This window comes from Colletotrichum karsti (assembly GCF_011947395.1).
Source record: "Colletotrichum karsti strain CkLH20 chromosome Unknown Scaffold54, whole genome shotgun sequence".
In the NCBI taxonomy this organism is placed as follows: domain Eukaryota; kingdom Fungi; phylum Ascomycota; class Sordariomycetes; order Glomerellales; family Glomerellaceae; genus Colletotrichum; species Colletotrichum karsti.
Window position 1 is genome coordinate 12427 of NW_024065954.1, and position 17857 is coordinate 30283.

The following is a 17857-nucleotide window of genomic DNA, read 5'->3' on the forward strand; positions in this document are numbered from 1 at the left end:
CAAATGACGATTCACACTTACAAGTCCAGAGACGCCCATCTCATCAGAATTTTGCTCCCAAGAACGAAGTGCCGAGAACGCATCAAGGGTAAAAAGAAAAATGATCTTCAAAAGGTATTCTCATTCGTAACCACAGCTTCCGCTGGCCGTGGTATTATTGTACAACCCAAACGTGAAAATCAACCATGAACCCTGAACCGTGACCCCGATGTCATGACAACCCAAAGCAGCCGACCAGCACGAAAGAAACCCAAACCCGCAAAACCCATTTACAGTTCTTGGCTCTGGTTCTTGCCAGTCTTGCCAGTCTTCTTGGGCAGCAAGTCTGTGATATTGTCAGCATCACGTGCAAGTACCAGGATTGAAAGAGAAACGTACTCTGGTGAATGTTGGGCAGGACACCACCCTGGGCGATGGTGACATGGCCCAGGAGCTTGTTCAGCTCCTCATCGTTGCGGATGGCGAGCTGGAGGTGACGGGGGATGATACGGGTCTTCTTGTTGTCGCGAGCGGCGTTGCCGGCCAACTCGAGAATCTCGGCAGCGAGGTACTCAAGGACGGCAGCGAGGTAGACGGGAGCACCAGCACCGACACGCTGGGCGTAGTTGCCCTTGCGGAGGAGACGGTGGACACGACCGACGGGGAAAGCGAGACCAGCCTTGGAGGAACGACTGTAGAAGTTCTGTCAGCCGAATGATTCAAGAATGTGCGATGAGTGCGAAAACGCGTCGGTGCGGGGCAGTCAACGTGACTCGTGTGCGCATTGGGCTTGGGCGAGGCTCGGTGATGGAGAAACTTACGATTGCGCGTTCTTGGAACCGCTGGCCTTGCCGCCGGACTTGCCGCCTCCAGTCATTTTGATTGAGTTGGTTGTGTTGGTAAAGGTGGGAGAAAAAGGCTGATTTGGTGCGAGACGCGAGAGTACGACTTGAGATGCGATTTGGCGGTTGTTGTGGATAGAAAAGTGAGATGGAGAGGGAAGAGTGTGAATTTGGTGGGGAGTCAAGAAGTTAAGTAGTTTTCGCGTTGGAGGAGCTCAATCACGGATCACCAGCGCGTGATTGGGCGCTAAGCCGGAAGCAGAAATTCCATGTTGTGGTGCATCAATTTTTTTTGGAGCTGGCAGGAGCGATTAAAGACAGAGGTACGTATCGCCCTGGCCTTGCCTTCTTTACCTGCACCTGCTCTGCACCCCTCCATCTGAAATACCGCCCCCGCTGCCTGCCCGTGCTGCCAGTGGCCAGTGTTTGGACCTCTGCCGTGCTGCTAGGAAATAAAATCCGGGGGTCCCGCCGCGACTCCTGTCTGCAGGGCCCGGCGACTCGTCCCTTCCTTGTCATCTCTTTTGCATTCATTTTTGGTGTATTCTATTTTCCAATTATCTTACTGGTCAATTCCATCCGATTTCCCCCCTGCCTTCCCCAATTCTTTCTCACATATGATGGACACTTCTCTTTCACATCCGTCCATGCTTTCCAACTTTCCTCCTCAACATTCTGATTCTCCATGGTTCGACAACCGTGAGACCGCCAGATCAACGAAAACAAAACACAATCAGTAAGGCTTGGATCTGGCATTGAGTCGCGATGCGCTCTTCCAAGTTCCAGCTGCTCCAGTGGTGACTTTGGTGCCTGATTTGAGAGATTTCGTTTTGGTTGTTCGTTTTAATTCCCATTCTGATTCGATCACGACCCAGCATTTCATCTATTCCGTCTTCTACTGATCCAAATCGCTTGCTCACTCTGAGCCACTGGTGTAGCTGGCCAAGTTCCGCGTGCTTCAGCCATTGCGGTAAGGATTTTCTCTTGTTCGTTTGTTTGTTTGTGGCAGACGACCACTTTGACACATCTCCATCGGTCGGCGGTTAGGACCTCGCCTTCGTGATTCGATCCCGTGGTTTGCATTTTTCGGCCACAATTTCACTTGGACCCCTGCGGACCCTTCTCAGCTAAGGTTTGGGCTTTCTCTTTTCTTGTCAAAGAGATATGTCATTTTTGCCTCGATCACGGAATGGGTCTTTCTCCCGGACTTCAGGGCTCACATTTTTGGGTCTGAGGCGGGAAAAAAAGGAGCGTCAGATACGGGACGACGCGCTGCACCGGACCCAGAGGCCTGGGTCCCATATGATTTTTGGTCCATCAATCGATTTGGTCTATTGCCTGTCGTGACAAGATCGGTTAGTTGAGCGGGTACGTAGTCGTATGTACAGATCCGGTCAGGTCAAGAGTTGAAACAGAGCCTCGTCGGGTGGAAGATCCCTGCATGGCAGTTGGTGATGTGTCAGATGAATTCAGCCTTGCGGCTTTGGAGACTCAGACGTGATAATTCGGGAGTCGAAGAGGGTTGAGAGGCAGAGAACCCACCAATTTGGCTTCTCCGGCTGCTCGGATACGTGCTCTCCAGATCCCAACACACATGGGTGACGCGTCGCGAACCACCGTGATCTAGGATGCAGTTGTCTCCACGTTTGGTGTCGTGCTTCAGCTATCCGCCCAGTGGACAACCTAGGAAACCCACGGAATATGGCCACTGGGGCGTGTGCAGATGGCTGGCAGCGGGCTCGGGTCCCTGGCGGCGTACCTAAGGTAGGAGGTACCTACACCGCGTCGAGCGCGACCGATCCAGCTAGCGCAGCGAGTGATGGGTCAAACGACAACATCTCGGTGGCAGAGTACCTAAGGCAGTCTTGTTCCTTTACTTCTTTTTTTATTCTTTATTGGTAAATACGTGACCGGTTGCGTCTATTACCCAGCGAAAGTGTGCTATCGCGATGCTTGCAAATATGGCCAATATCATGCCTATGCATGGCTCTCCAAAAACAAATACATGAATGCTGTCTTTTTCGTCACCTTTGCATCCCATCCTCAGGGTACCTACCATAACCCCACAAGCGCAATTGGGGCTCGATCGAGAACAACTGGGAATGAGAACAAAGACCAAAAACAGTAGACGCGTTCTGAGGCAGCCGCGCCATCGCAGTCTCCTTATCGCTTATCCAACAGATAGCTAGGTAAGGTAGGCACTGAAAAGTGTGCATGTGCCGGGGACGTTGGGGTTTCCCCCAGAAATTTCCTAATTGGGCGATTCAGAATGGTGCATTTTTCTGTTCCGTCGACTGTGAATTGAGACCGAGAGGGGGTCTTTTAGAAACTATGCGTGCTCTATTGCCGGTATCATTGGCTGAAACCGCCGCCTGGTGATACGCGAATCAGAAATGGGAAGGAAAAAAAAAAAAAAAAAGGCGTCCGCATGTATTTTTTTCTTCTCTTAGCGCGCACGCGTGCGTATCTGGCACCCCAGTTACAGCCGTTTTGTCGCGTTCTCCGCTTCCATTTCCCTTTCTCTTTTACTTCCAAAGTTGTTGGCGGCTGGAGGAACAGACCACGTCGAGTCGCCGTCGCGAATCTCCCCTGGCGTACATTGGTCCCGCTAAGGTACCTACCTAAGGTACTGAACAACCGGTGCCGTGCTGCAGCGCTGCTGCTCACCTCAGTACCCACCCACTGACCACCCACCCCCCCGGCCCCTCCAAGGCCCCTCCAAGGCTCCTTCCCAGAAAGTCCCCCCTTCTCCAAAATCACTCTGGCCTTGCATCAAAATCAGTAACGCCGCTAGTGCCCGTCGCGTCCAGCTACAAAAACCCAGCCCACCCCCCCAATCTTCATTCTTCCAACAACAACTCTTCTACTCCATCACATCCAGCTTCATTCACGGTCGCCAGACGCCACATTCGCAACCACAAACCCAACCCTCACCTTTTCCAACCTTCACCAACCCCAACCGCAAAAATGCCCCCCAAGGCCGCCGACAAGAAGCCCGCCTCCAAGGCCCCTTCCACCGCCTCCAAGGCCCCCGAGAAGAAGGATGCCGGCAAGAAGACCGCCGCCTCTGGCGACAAGAAGAAGCGCACCAAGTCGCGCAAGGAGACCTACTCCTCCTACATCTACAAGGGTATGTTCCTTGCACATTTTCTCATCGCGACCTGTACTCGACGCGTCGCGTCACACAAGCGCGTTTCCCATTTCGAAAACAATCTGCTAACTCTGCAATCCAGTCCTGAAGCAGGTCCACCCCGACACCGGTATCTCCAACCGTGCCATGTCCATCCTGAACTCCTTCGTCAACGGTATGCCTCGCACAATCTGCTCATGTCAGACGCGTCTCTAACCCACACATCCAGACATTTTTGAGCGCGTTGCCTCCGAGGCCTCGAAGCTCGCTGCCTACAACAAGAAGTCCACCATCTCTTCTCGCGAGATCCAGACCTCGTGAGCCACCCGAGATCCATTTGACTATCCCACTTACTAACCTTTCTCTCAGCGTCCGTCTCATCCTGCCCGGTGAGCTGGCCAAGCACGCCGTCTCGGAAGGCACCAAGGCCGTCACCAAGTACTCCTCTTCCACGAAATAAGGGATGCTTGCGCTGCTTTTCTTTTCGGGCATTGGATTTTACTTGGCATTTGGGTGTCATGATGAGGCCTGCCAAGGTTCCCAATATCCTTGGAGTCTCTTAATGCGTTACGGATGGTTTGCTTTTATTGGGGGCAATGTCTTCACGGTCAATCGGGGTTCGCGGGCTGTACAATACACCTTGAGAATAGGGTTTTCGGACGAATGAATTCGTGCACATGAACAAATCACTGCGGTTCTGGTTCGATTCAACTGATTGTGTTTGTGCGCGCTCATGTCTCTTACAGGGAAATACAGGCTTTGGCTCTTGCTAACTTTCGGGTCCGGCTGCCCTCGCGACGACGCCCCAAGAACGCTTCGAAAACTACTTGGACGAAGTTGCGAAAACACTCGGACGGAGCGTTATCCGAGCCCGGCTTTGCTGCGCTTCACGACATGCGCGACGGGCTGCAGGATGCCTTTGTTGTTGATCGCGCCGAGCGCAGTTCCGCTACTCCAACCCATCTTCTCCAGCATCGCGCGACCCTTATTCTCCTGACCCAGTTCCGGTGCGGAGCCGCCGACCACCTCACCGTCGCGATAATTGACGCCCGCATGACCGCCACCGCCGCGCCGAGCCGACTCCCGCTGTACAGCTGCCCGGAGAGCGGAATCGTTGCGGGGGAAGTATTTGCGACCAACGCGCGCGATTGCCGCGTTGAAGGGTTCTTCTGCGAATTTGGCGGTTTTGAACGTGCGATGCAGCATAGGTCGTCGCTGGTCTCCTGATCCAGTCGACTTCGACTTGATATTGAACTTGTTGGCTAGCTCGTGAATCACCTTCCGAGCGTGGTTGTCCATCGGGGGTAGGGTTAGGCTGCCAACGAATTAGTTTGTCTTTCTTGAGCGAAACCTTTGGCGTGGATAAGCGATACTCACATGGCATTGGTGCCCAGCAGAAACGCCTTGAGCTCGTCGGCAATTTGATCCAGTCCCATGCCGTCCGGATACTTGACCCTCAAATCTTCGGGATTGGCATGCTTGCCAAGCAGGCCTTGCGTACGAAGAGCCTGACGTTCTCGCTTCTTCTCTGCTTTTTTCATCCGGTCGTTGCTCCACGCCGTCCGCATCTTCTCCTCCAGCTCCGAGTCTGACATGTTGAATACGGGTATTCTGTTCTTGGCGCCCTTCTTACGTTTGAGGACTGGACGTTCCCAGTCCATAAAGTCGAAGTCGTCGATTTCGTTAGCGAAGCGATCAGCCGCAACGTTGAAAATTTCGTCGTCGTTGCCCTCGTGGTCACTAGTTCTCGGCAGTGGCGACCCATCTTCGGCATTGGAGTGCTCAAGGAAATCGAGGTACGAAGCATCTGTCTCGAGAACCGCTAGGAGCGCATCGTCGACTCGAGCACTTTTGCCTTTGTCGAGACGCTTCTTGGGGGTGCGATCCACATCGCTGCCTTCAGTGATTACATCGCTCTCCTCAAGCGCATCTCCGGGCTCGCTACCGTCATCCGACGCAGGCTTGGGATCGCCAGAGACCGCCACGGTGTGGAGAGACTCCTCCATGTTATCGGATTCACTTAGAGAGCCACCAATGTCCCGCCGAGAGTATGCGTCGGCTGGTACCAGGCCTTCGTCGTCGCCATGCTCACGCATGTTGGCGATGTAATCTGCGATCAATTCGTCTTCCTGCTGGCGTTTTTGATCCCTCATACTTTGACGAAGTGACTTGGGCTCGTCACTTTTTGAGATGCTTGTGCGGTTGGCTTCGCTTGGTTTGACAGTCTGCTCCACGACCCTGATTTCCGTGCGTATGCCACGTAAGTTGAACGGCTTGTCTGCGTTTTTGGTGGTCTGGGCGGCCTTGTTACGGCCCTTGAACAGGATGACCTCGTCGCTCGAGTCGGATGCAGCAGGTGACGGTGAGCGGGATTGAATGCGAACAGGAGCACGATGCAATTTCTTGTCTCGAGTGACGTCAAGGAAGAACGGTAGTGGAGCGGGTGCTTCCGCAGTAGACTCAGGCTCTGGCTCGGGCTCTGGCTCGGGTTCGGGTTCGACGCTGTCGCGGTTGTCTTCTGCGTTCTGTAGGTCATCTAGAGTGTCATCCTCTATGGTCGATGCTGCAACATCCCCAGCGCCCAATCCTGAAGTTGTGTCCGGCAATTGCATGTGGTCCGAAGGAGATTCAGACTCGCGAAGCGGTGCTTCCTCGTCCTGTATATCGAGAGATTTGGGTTCTCCATCATGCGTCTCGCTTTCGTGAGGATTTTTCAACTCGTTTTGCAGTATATCTTCTTCCAGCTGCTTCAAGGGCTCTATAGGCCCGGTGCTCACGAACGTGACAGGTCGATGTCGAAGTCGGGAATCGGCGCTCCAAGGCGAGGAACGGTGGGCAGTGCTTCGAGCTTCGTCTTGCAAAGTAAACCCTGTCATGGGCTATGTCAATGACGGTTCATACAAGTGTTAAGAAACAGTTCCGACTGACCGGCTGGGCCTGCATTTGTAGGACTAGAATTCGGGCGGTCGAAAGCACGACCTGATCGCAGATGAGGAGGAGGCCTGCCCGGCGGCGCTCGCCCACCTCCTCTTTTGCCACGACGTGGCATTACCTGCGCATGCACCGCTGATGGCAAATGCGGCGGTGTATCTGTCGGAGAGGGTTCTACGCACTGGATCGTGCGGATGACCTGAAGGGAGAAGGAAGTATCGACTGCTGTCGACAGCTCTGCAGGGTGTTGGGTGGGAAACAAAAGAGATGTCGAAAAAATTCCGCTCCTGAAGCAACCCCACTGTGAGGTAGGTGCCCCTACCTAGGTATCGAGGCGCACGGAGTACGTAGCTTGATTCGGATTGTTGCTATGTAGGTAAGCTGTTTATCGATAAGCGATAAGAATCATGTGAGCATGGATCTGGTGGTGCTGCCTGTCGATCAAAAGAGGGCCTCGTGATTTTAAGACACTCATAACTGATCGTCATGCATTTGATAGTAGAGACCTGTTAGCAGGTACAGCTATCCGTACCTATCCATCCGACGACGATCTAACACCCCAGACCCCCGCCATCTGCGTGGCCGGTGCGTCACAGGGACTGACGGGCTGTTATCGGCCACATGAGGAACTGGAACGGTGCATCTATCTACCTTGGCTTGTTATTCACACCCTGCTTCCACTCTATCCTAACCTAGGGTGCCTCATAACCTCACTTTGCCTATTCACCTTTTACACCCAACGTATTATTAGGCTTGGGCATTTACTGGCGCGATCTTGCTTACTTCCATTGTTCTCCCGCTGTTGCAGATACGTAGCTGCCTACGGATAGGCTTCTCTCTTCGTGCCTTTGCGCTTCCCCGAACCCCACGGTCCTTAGTCTTCCTCGCCGCAGCTGATCACCTCGTGCCAACAGCGGGCTGCCCGTTCAAGTTCCGGCCACGCCGTCGCGGTATCGCCACAACTCGCCGCCGAAACACTGTCATCTTCCGGCGTCGCGAACATCTCCTCCTGGAAACGACTCTTGTACGTTTTGAGCTGTGAGAACAAGTACCACGAAGACTACATCCGACCCAGGGCATCCACGGCCATTTTTTCGCCGCCTCGACGTTTAATCGACACGCCTTTCCCTCCCTACCCTTCCTTCTCGGCCGCACCGCATCACTTACCGACTGCCATAACTACTCGCTGCTCTCGATGGAATCTGCCATGGCTGCGGTGGACCTCGGCCGATACCGCCGTATCGTCCAGATCTTCTGGGATCCGGAGCCTACCAACGACTACCAAGCCGATCTGCCCGTCTGGTGTCTTGGGCGGTCATATACTTTGAATACCAAAACTGCCAAAAACAAGCAAGAGCATATTCAGACACCGCCATCTATCGATACTGCCGAACAGCAGACCAAAGCTTCAAAAGCATCGCCAGCCACGGCTGCCAAAAATCCCGAGACACCGCCGGAGTCTGTGTCCAGCAGCTTCTCGTCGTCTCTGGCCTACGATGACGACTACTCCGTTCAGGATGGAGGTTGGCCTTCCGCGTTCCTAGATGACTTCGAATCCAAGTTCTGGATGTCATACCGTTCAGAATTTCAGCTTATAGCCAAGTCCACCGACCCTCGAGCTTCCTCAGCGCTGTCCTTATCGATGCGAATCAAAAGCCAGTTGGTAGACCAGGGCGGCTTCGCATCCGACAGCGGCTGGGGCTGCATGATCCGATCTGGCCAAATGCTGCTGGCAAACGCGATAGCTGTCACCGATCTCGGCCGAGGTACGTCATCCTACCCGTCATGCCGTTTCGTGCGGAGCTGACTGCTGTAGACTGGCGACGGGGTGACACGCCGGAGAAGGAGCGTAGGCTTATTTCCTTGTTTGCGGACGACCCGAGAGCACCTTTCTCGATCCACCAGTTTGTTCAACATGGCGCAGTGGCGTGTGGAAAATACCCTGGTGAATGGTTTGGTCCATCTGCGACAGCCCGTTGCATCCAGTGAGTCGTATTGGATGCGTCATGACATTGCGAATCCTCTAACAACAACGGTAGATCTCTGGTGAATGCCCAAGAACAGCCTCTCAGGGTCTACTCAACGGGCGATGGCCCAGACGTTTATGAGGATAACTTTATGAAGATTGCTAAATCTAATGGTTCTCAATTTCACCCAACTCTCATCCTAGTTGGGACGAGGTTGGGAATCGACAAGATCACCCCTGTCTACTGGGATGCTCTTATTGCTGCTCTCCAAATGCCACAATCTGTGGGAATTGCAGGGTAGGTGTTCCGTTAAATGCGAAGACAGTAAGTGTTGACATTGTGGCAGCGGCCGACCTTCGGCATCACACTACTTTGTAGGGGCACAAGGCTCCTACTTGTTTTACCTCGACCCGCATCACACAAGACCAGCTCTTCCCTACTATGCGAACCTTTCAAAATATGACCATACGGACGTTGACACCGTGCATACTCGACGACTGCGGAGACTCCACGTCAGAGAAATGGATCCCAGTATGCTCATCGGATTTCTGATCAAGGATGAAGACGATTGGGCCGAGTGGCGTCGCAATGTCAAGCATGTTCAGGGCAAGGCTGTGATTCATGTCGCTGACCATGATCCCATGGCCCATGGCGCCGGCGAGAGGGATAGTGCCATCGACGAAGTGGAAACCCTCAGTGATGACGACGATACCGTTTTGAATGCTTGAGGCGGTCAATTCAGATATAATGGTGGTGCAAGCAACAATGACCGAGGTGGAGTCGGGCGTTTGGGCCATATCTATTCTTCTGCGGCGTAAATAGGCATCGACCTCTCTTTGGCTCGAAAGAATCAACAGGCCAGGCGCCCAGGTAGGGGCTAGGGGCATCGGACTCAGGACGGATTGGACGGAGGCATTCACGGGGTTTCAGGCACCGCATGATAAATTACAGTATGCAGAAATGGGATTGCTGTTTCGCCATGACACATAATAATCTACCGCCTCTTCTTTTTACCACCGCCTGTTGGATTTTGCTGTAATGGCGCTGCGTGATCAAGGTCGCGAATGTGGTTGAAAAGCCTCGTCTTGGAGGGGAATGACGCCTTGCAGGTACCGCATGTGTGCTTTGGAACAAAGTTAGTGATTGCCTGTGTCAATGGGAAATTGTCAATACTTACCGCGCTCCCCTTGGCCTCTTCCGCTGCTTGGCGTGCTGCCCTCTTCTCACGCTTCGCCTTTGCCTTGCCGACCTTTTTCGCCTGTGGCTGTGTGTCCCCATCGTCTTCGATATCCAGAGCGTCAATAGCAGCAACAGCCTGCCCATCCTCATCTCTGCTCGCGTCTTCGCGGGCTGCGTTGGCAAGAGGGCTCTCTGCAAAGAATCTCTTCTCAACATCATCCCGAGGGGCGTACTCGTCATCATGTTCTGACGAGTTACCAGAAACGTTCCCATCTTTCCCGTCAGTCGGCAAAGCAGGTGAGTCCCCTGGCGGACGGTCCGGAGCTTCGTCTGCCGCCTGCTCCTCGGCCTGACCACCCTCATCGTCGACTGGTGTAACCTTCTCCGGCACCGGTGAAAGGTTGAGGTCCAATTCCACATCCTCATTCTTCATCTGTCGTCGAAGCTGCTGTACGGCCTTCAGATGTTTCTTACTGCGTTCGTGTGCCTCGAACGACTTCTCGCTCTTGAAAGTTTTGTCGCAAACCACACACTCTAGAACCTCCACCTCAGATTCCTCTTCTTCGGTCTCATCAAAGTGCCCGCCTGCATCGCCATCGTCACGAGACTGAGCCCAGTCGGGGACGGTAGCGTCGGAAAGTTTCTCCAAATTCGCGGCGCGAGAACGAGCTGCCTGCGCAGCGGCGGCATTTCGCAAAGACTCCTGACGTTCGGCAGCCGTTTGCGTATTTGGGAGGTAGCGGGGGTCGCGTTTACGCACGAAGGTGACGAGAAACCTGACAGCGTCGTTGAAATCCCGAACAGCTTCGTCACGCATCTTTTTGTTTTCCTTTTCCATGAGTCTACGGATACGACGGTCTGGAGCATCCGACAAGCGGTACTTGTCCTTCCATGAAAACGTCTTCCGCGTCGAGAAACCGGCCCAGTTACTGTAGAAGGGTTTAGCTACGTACTCGTAGCTGTCCGTAGAAGTGCCAAACGAGGGATAGTCCGGAACGTCCCCATGAGTGTACTCCCCAGCGGCGATTTCCTCGTCAAGAAGGTGGTCAAACGTTGCCTTGGATATGCCGAAAAAACCAGCTGGCTCGTCAGTAAAGGGAACGGTTGAGTCGAAACGACGGATGAGAGCGAAAATGTCCTCGGTTGAGGTGAGTTTGACGTTGTTGAACTCAGGACTGCGGCCGTCGGTGTCCTCTGGGTCGGCTCCGCGTAGAATAGCTTCACGATGCGAGTCGTACCAAGCCCTCTCCTGATGATCAGATAGCACTTCGTAGGCGGCTTGAACCTCGGCGAAACGTCTCGTCGCGTTCTCGACGTCTCCGTAGTTTCGGTCCGGGTGCAGCTCGAGGGCACGCCGTCTGTAAGCCTTCTTTATCCTGTTGCGAAGGGCGGAGGTTAGTTTCGGAAATCAAAATCTTGGTATTGCTACACCGCATACTCATCATCGGAGGCATCGCGCTCGACTGAGAGCAGCTCGTAGTAACATGTTTTCACCGGCTGAGACGCAGACTCGCCAGCCGCATCACGGCCAGACGATTGTTGGGCGCCCATCGCGAGTGTAAGTTGTATACTAAGCGGGGATTTCGTTCCAAGACGGTTCGCCTGTAGACAATGATCTTAGATCACGTATGGAATTTGCCACGCCTGGGTGAGGGTCCTAGACGGAGTCGAGAAGACTTGTTGAGATGTGAAAGTTGGTAAGTTTCACATAAGCGACAGGGTCCGGCTGGAGTATCTCGAGAACCTCCAGTGTCTTAGCGCCTCCAGTCCGTTGGCGAAGTGAGGCCAGTGAGATGCAGACAGCTACCTGGGGATATGTTTTTCCCGATTGTTGAAAGCTCATTCACGCCGATGAGTCATTCCCACTCATCCAGTCAGGGAAATGGGCAGCAAAGCCTGAGGTAGATCCAGCGAAGTTAGGTGGCGCTGCAAGTTGTTGAGTAAAGTGAGTGATGCGATGCTGTAAGAGACGCGTGTGACTGTTGTGATCTGTGTCGAGTTTTTCGATTTGCTGTTTGCCTATTGAGAACCACGGTACGGCAGGACCTAGGTACAGCAGCAAAAAAGTCCACGTAAATTGCCCATACAAGCTCCGGTACCAGATTAATGATAGGTCCCACAGTGTAGAATAATCCTACGGTTGCAATGATAGTATCCGTAGAACCAATACCTACCTAGTATACTGTGCTAGCACATACGCTATGAATCTTCTTTAATTTTTTCTTCTCCTCACCGTGAATGTTGTTGTTTTTCATTTTCTTACGGGGTTATTTCTCTTGCCGTACCGCAGTACTCTGTACCTAATTGATCACTTCCATAAGCACGTCTTTGCCCCTCTACTCAACCCCGCGATTAAGGTATCCGCGATAAGATATGAAGGGGGGGAGGAAAAGCTTTGACCCGAGCTTCTGCCGGGGCCCAGTGACTGTAGTGTTACAACTCATTAACAACCCGACCCCAATGGAAGTATTCATTCTGATTAGTCATGCCCAAAGTGATATCGGAATAACCATACAGACAGATACCGCAAGTCCAGTATTGACCTTAGACTGGCATTCCTCATTGCAAGCGATCCCCTAGTGGCGGACTTGCCTGACAGTGCGACTCATCACACTAATGTAGAGTTTGGCGATTTAACCATCCATCTGTACGAATACGGACATCGCACACAGATTATGTCAAAAACGTTTTTATGACAGAATCTGCGGGGCACGATGCTTGTCGCAAAGGTGCAAGCAGCTGGCAGAGTACGGGTGGTACCAAGGTGCCAGTATGCTTATTCGGTTCTTCGAATGCCCGGAATTGGCAAGCTGTCTTGTGACCTTTGCATGCATTGGTAGACTGCCGCTTAGCCGGGAAGGTCGAGATGCTCTTGGCGTTGGCCGTGTCGCTATTTCCTGGCTGGGACTGACTTTCGGATCTCCAATGCGACAAATGGGAGGCGGGAAAAGGGGGGACGGGAAACGATGATAACAACAGGACTGACTCTAGGAGCAAAGCTATGCCTACCTACCTAGGAGACCATGCCCTGGCCTCCTGGGATTTTCCTGCCCACGGTATTCGTAGGTCGCCCTACCCGTCTCCTCCCGTTGCCCCCACCGATCATGACTCTCTTGGCACCGACTTCTGGTTCTGATTCTACCAGCAACGCCAGCACATCGTTGAATGGAAATCGGAGTGCTTATTATAACCACGAATACCTAACAGTAGGTATGTCGTAGGTGCATCGCAAGTCCATACATTAGAAGAGTGGACTACAAGTCCAGCCTACCTAAGGTAGTCATTCTTACCTCTCAACTCGGGTAGGTACTTTTACGTGCCTTAGGTACATGAGGTATCCTTCAGCGTGTCGTGTACCTGAGCTGGCACACCCATGTCCCCTGTCAAGGGCCGCGACGAGCACCAAGCCAGTGAAAGAAAGGAAACGATGGGAAAAAACTCGTTACGTGCGCATTTGCTAATTATATAGCGCACTCGATGTCGCCCACCCTGTGTTATTTCTCTCCCGTCCTCGCCAGCGCCCTTTGTTTCCGACGATTCAGAGACCGCAACATACTCGATCCCGGAAAGCCATGTCTTCAGTCGATGCCAAGACCTTCGTCCGACTATTGTTGCACTGGTGATTTGACAAACCATGAAGTTTGCCCATGATTTCAAGGAGACCCTTAGGCGTGAAGGTACGTGCCCGTTGAACAACTTTGTTTTTACCCTGCTCATGTCACATCTCACTTCGTCTCCTCAAATGGTTGGTTCGTCTCATCTCATTGACATGAGGGCGGGAGGGAGATATTTGTGTGTGTGTGAGGCATAGAGGATATGGACGACCTACCCGAATGCAGACGACTTTTTCGAATGAGTTCGACTAACCGGCGCAACTGCAGACTTTCCGCCTCACTGGGTCGATCTTGCTGTGCCTTATGGCCAGCTGAAAAAGGTTCTGAAGCGTGTCGCCCGCGAGTTGAACGATCTAGGGCTCGACCCCGAGACTCTGCGTCAACTTCTCGACCCGGCCGATGATTCGCCGCTGGCAGCCAAATACCGTCTTGATGGTAGTCTCTGACCACACCCCAACGTTTATTGCAACGATGCGCTAACACCTCCACAGCTGCCGGGAAGTCCAAACTGCTAAGGCCTAAGTTGACCGTGACCGTCCACATGTGCGATGGCAATGCCGTCGACGCCTCGCTGACGCCGTCATCCCGCGCTCTTCTCAAGCGCATCGCCGCTTTGCAGTCTGCCAACTCAGATGCGGAACTTGACCTGGACTCGCCGACAGCATCCGGGTCTCAGTCGCCCCAAGAAACCATGTCAGAGCACTCGTGCGCCTCGTCTGACGAATCACTGGCCGTCGTGGAAGCAAAGCTTAATGAGACCCAGCATCATGCGACTTCTGCCGGGAAGTATGAGCGCATTGAGGTTCCCCTCGTGTTCGATAGTGAATTCTTTGACATACTCCAGAGCGATGTCAACAATCTCGACGCTCTCCAAGCGCGGGAGGAAAGGGCCATGACGACAGAGATCGTTGCTCTTCGCCAGGACGTTTCCCATCTCACTAAACCGAGCCGGCTTTCCAAGAGCGACCTCGCAAGATGGCGAGCCATCTTTGAGCTGTATCTTGACGCTCAGGTCTTCTTTTCCACCAACGAACAAGACCACGGGTCTCGCGACAGCCAGACTGCCGCGAAGCGGCTCCAGTGGTTCCAGGAAGAGCTCACGAAACGCAACCTAGCCAAGGCTTTCAAGATTGCCGAGAGTAGAGAAGCCCTCGTTCGCTTCATGCGACTCAACGCCGTTCTGCTCAAAAATCTGCAGTTCCAGGAGATCAACCAGGTTGCCATCTACAAGATCCTAAAGAGTCAGTGACAGCATGTAGGACTCGCAAGGCGACAGATATCTAACTAATACGACTCCAGAATTTGACAAGCGTACTTGTCTCGGAGTTTCCAAGTCTTTCCCCATGGTAGTCCATTCCGATAAACTCCTTGCCGGCTCCGTGGCCAAGGACGTCTGCGCCCAAATGTCCACCGACCTCGTCTCCGTCGTCCCACAGATCAGCGACTACCTTTGCCCGATCTGCTTCTCCATCGCCTACCGTCCAGTCCGTCTAGCCTGCCGACACGTCTTCTGCATCCGCTGCATTGTCAAGATCCAGCGCCGCAACGAGAAGAACTGCCCACTCTGCAGAGCCGATACGGTCATGACCGCGTCTGCAGGTAAGCAGCACCAGACAAGCAACCTTGAAGAAACTCCCTAATGAGCATGATCGATCCAGACAATTTGGATGTCCAACTTGAGAAGTACATGCGAAAGTATTTTCCCAAAGAAACGAAGGAGAAGCAACGCTCCAACGAGATCGAGCGAGGCATCGAGGATTACGGGCCCGAATACGTCCATTCCGAGTGTTCTGTCATGTGATCACGGCTAGACATGTGCACATGACGCGTTTTCCCTTTTTTTCCTATCTCCGGTCTTTATTCTGTTCAACTTTTCTATCGATGTCCCAGAGATACCCTTGATAATTGTAACAAAAATACCCGGCTGCGACTAGAGGGGACGAACCCTCGTCGCAGCCGTCGATTCTTCAGTCAACGAAAGAAGATCTTGCCGCCCACGTTCCACTGTTACTGCTGCCGTTGTCGAAGAGCCGACAGCTGTGCGACATACCATTGCCGCAACCGGTCTCAAAGCCCCTTTTGAATGCCAGCAGTCTGGAGGGCTTGCATGAAAATCCGCCTCAACTCCTCCGTCTCTTCCAAACCAACACTGACACGAATAAGATCCGGGTCCACGCCCAGCCCAGCTGCCCAGTCCAGCTCTTGATAGTGCGCCAGCAAAACGTACGGCGAGGTTAGGGTGAAGTTGGTACCCAAACTCGGGCCCTTGGCCGTTTCCAGGGAGTCAAAGAAGGACACGGCATGCTCCTTTTGCTTGAATGTCACCGAGAGCAGGCCACCATAGCCACCGCTGGGCAATTTGCACAGGTCGTAATTTGGTCTCGTCGGGTTCACCCTGGGGTAGTAAACCCGTTTGACCAGCGGATGGGTCGAGAGAATGTCGCAGATGGCCTCCGAGTTCGTGTTGATGCGCTCGACACGCGACACAAAGTCTCGGCTATTCCGCTCCATGAATACGACATCCTCAGGCCAGTACGTGTCCTCGAGGTCTTCAGCCCAGGCGTTCTTCAACGCCTTATAGTACCTGCCGCCAGGATTCAAGATGGCGCTGCCGCCCATGACGTTGCAGTCCCCGGAGAAGATCTTGGTCAAACTGCTAACGACGATGTCGGCGAACTGTAGCACGTCGACGTTGACAAAGCTGCCGATAGTCTCGTCTACAACAACGCCAAAGTCGTACTTATCCGCTAGGCTGCGAATTCGTGACAGGTTGGGACACGTTAGAAGTGGGTTGCCGGGGAACTCGCAAAAGAGGGCCAAGAAGCGGTCACCGTCTTCCAATCGTTGTTCGAGATCATCCAAATCTTCTTCGGACGCATGGCCGTAAAAGACGCATCCGGGCCCAAATTTCTGCAGGATTTTTAGAGTGTCGACGTAAGGGAAGCCAAAGTTGATGGACTTCATCTCGCCCCTGGCACGCGTCATGGCGCGGTGGGCGTTGAAAATGGCATTCATGCCGCATGGAAACAGATAGACGTCGCTTTCCTGCAGGTCCTCCCGACCTCGTGTGTTCTTACCTATGGGGGGCAACGAGCTGATACTTGCCTCCAAGTCGACACTCACAGAGCCGGCAATCCTGCGCTTGATAGCTGATCTCGCACGCTCGACGAGGGAAAGGTCTAGATTGCGGCCGAAGCGCTCTTCCAGGAACCGCAAACTCTCCTGGGTTTCGAAAGCACTGGGGGCAGTGGGCTTCGGTGCGTGGTGTTTGGTGTCATCGATTGAAGACGGGCGATGGTATCTCCTAGGGCCACGGCACGCTTTTCCCACGGGAGACGGAGGTCTTTCAACTGGTGCCAGAAGTCCCTCCCTGAGCAGACCGTGACAGAACTCGGCTCTCCGGCTCGACGCTCCGTCTCCAGTATGTTGCCAGTACTGCTTGGCAAGAGGGAAGGCCTCCTTGGAGTACACAACTGCAGACACGGTGGGCGACAAGGAGCGGAGGAGGTGCGAAACGTCTTTGGAAGTGTCCAACCCAAAGTCAATGACGGCGGCGTCGGAAGAAGCGGACGGGTCAGCAGTCTTCTTGATAAAGGCCAGGCAACGTCTAGCGATGCGGGGAGTGGGAAAGAGCATGGCCTGCTGGCCGGGACGCGCGTATTGGGCGGCCAGATCCTCGGCCAGCGCAGCTATGCTTTTATGGATAAAGAATCTGAACTTGGTATGAGCATAAGAACGGGCAGTTGAAAGGCTTGCCGGACAGCACGTCACTCACCGGGGATAGCCAGTCGTCATCTTGTCCACAACCCATGACTGGCCCTCTTCATAGCCAACGTTGGACTTCCATGTTGGTAGGTGAACACTCACTGCCTGGATGAGATATCAGTCACAGCGTCACACTAGACAAAGGCGGATACGATGGTCAACGTCTTTTGTGAGCAGCAAGCACGTACGTGAGCAGTGTCGGGAGGTATGGACTGGCCCAACTCGAAAATGGGCATTTTGAGTAGGAGTTGTGTGTATATAAGCTAAGATCAAGCTTTGGCTGGTTAGAAGGCGTTCACGCGCTGGGTGAGCAGGTTTGCAACTCACCAGATTTCGTTGCTTTTGTGACCCCTACCAAAAAAAAGTTGACGTCGGCGGGCTGAGATGAGTCAAGACAGGGTCAATGGATCCGTGAGGTGCCTAGGTTGGTAGGCGACAAAATTGGTGTCG

General features: G+C 53.4%; 7 protein-coding genes across 7 annotated transcripts; 3 read left to right on the forward strand and 4 right to left on the reverse strand.

Moving 5' to 3' along the window:
* Positions 1-269: 269 nt before the first annotated feature.
* Positions 270-856, reverse strand: CkaCkLH20_12046 (histone H2A; the record flags this gene model as incomplete). The annotated part of the gene is made up of 3 exons (XM_038894760.1): positions 270-325; positions 379-671; positions 801-856. The coding sequence occupies 3 exons, from the start codon at positions 854-856 to the stop codon at positions 270-272; spliced, it is 405 nt and encodes a 134-aa protein (XP_038739840.1).
* A 2932-nt stretch (positions 857-3788) lies between these two features.
* CkaCkLH20_12047 (histone H2B) lies at positions 3789-4411 on the forward strand (the record flags this gene model as incomplete). The annotated part of the gene is made up of 4 exons (XM_038894761.1): positions 3789-3951; positions 4055-4126; positions 4181-4268; positions 4321-4411. 4 exons carry the CDS (start codon positions 3789-3791, stop codon positions 4409-4411), a joined length of 414 nt encoding a protein of 137 aa, XP_038739841.1.
* Positions 4412-4812: 401 nt separating this feature from the next.
* On the reverse strand, positions 4813-6563 carry CkaCkLH20_12048 (SQS1; the record flags this gene model as incomplete). The annotated part of the gene is made up of 2 exons (XM_038894762.1): positions 4813-5266; positions 5329-6563. 2 exons carry the CDS (start codon positions 6561-6563, stop codon positions 4813-4815), a joined length of 1689 nt encoding a protein of 562 aa, XP_038739842.1.
* A 1514-nt stretch (positions 6564-8077) lies between these two features.
* Positions 8078-9577, forward strand: CkaCkLH20_12049 (peptidase family C54; the record flags this gene model as incomplete). The annotated part of the gene is made up of 4 exons (XM_038894763.1): positions 8078-8648; positions 8699-8867; positions 8922-9146; positions 9196-9577. The coding sequence occupies 4 exons, from the start codon at positions 8078-8080 to the stop codon at positions 9575-9577; spliced, it is 1347 nt and encodes a 448-aa protein (XP_038739843.1).
* Positions 9578-9843: 266 nt separating this feature from the next.
* On the reverse strand, positions 9844-11579 carry CkaCkLH20_12050 (C2H2 finger domain-containing protein; the record flags this gene model as incomplete). Its single annotated transcript, XM_038894764.1, has 3 exons — positions 9844-9972; positions 10027-11404; positions 11467-11579. The coding sequence occupies 3 exons, from the start codon at positions 11577-11579 to the stop codon at positions 9844-9846; spliced, it is 1620 nt and encodes a 539-aa protein (XP_038739844.1).
* A 2083-nt stretch (positions 11580-13662) lies between these two features.
* Positions 13663-15443, forward strand: CkaCkLH20_12051 (uncharacterized protein; the record flags this gene model as incomplete). Its single annotated transcript, XM_038894765.1, has 5 exons — positions 13663-13705; positions 13910-14077; positions 14134-14883; positions 14942-15241; positions 15301-15443. The coding sequence occupies 5 exons, from the start codon at positions 13663-13665 to the stop codon at positions 15441-15443; spliced, it is 1404 nt and encodes a 467-aa protein (XP_038739845.1).
* Positions 15444-15709: 266 nt separating this feature from the next.
* Positions 15710-17643, reverse strand: CkaCkLH20_12052 (cystathionine gamma-synthase; the record flags this gene model as incomplete). Its single annotated transcript, XM_038894766.1, has 3 exons — positions 15710-17354; positions 17418-17512; positions 17596-17643. The coding sequence occupies 3 exons, from the start codon at positions 17641-17643 to the stop codon at positions 15710-15712; spliced, it is 1788 nt and encodes a 595-aa protein (XP_038739846.1).
* Between the last annotated feature and the right edge of the window lie 214 nt (positions 17644-17857).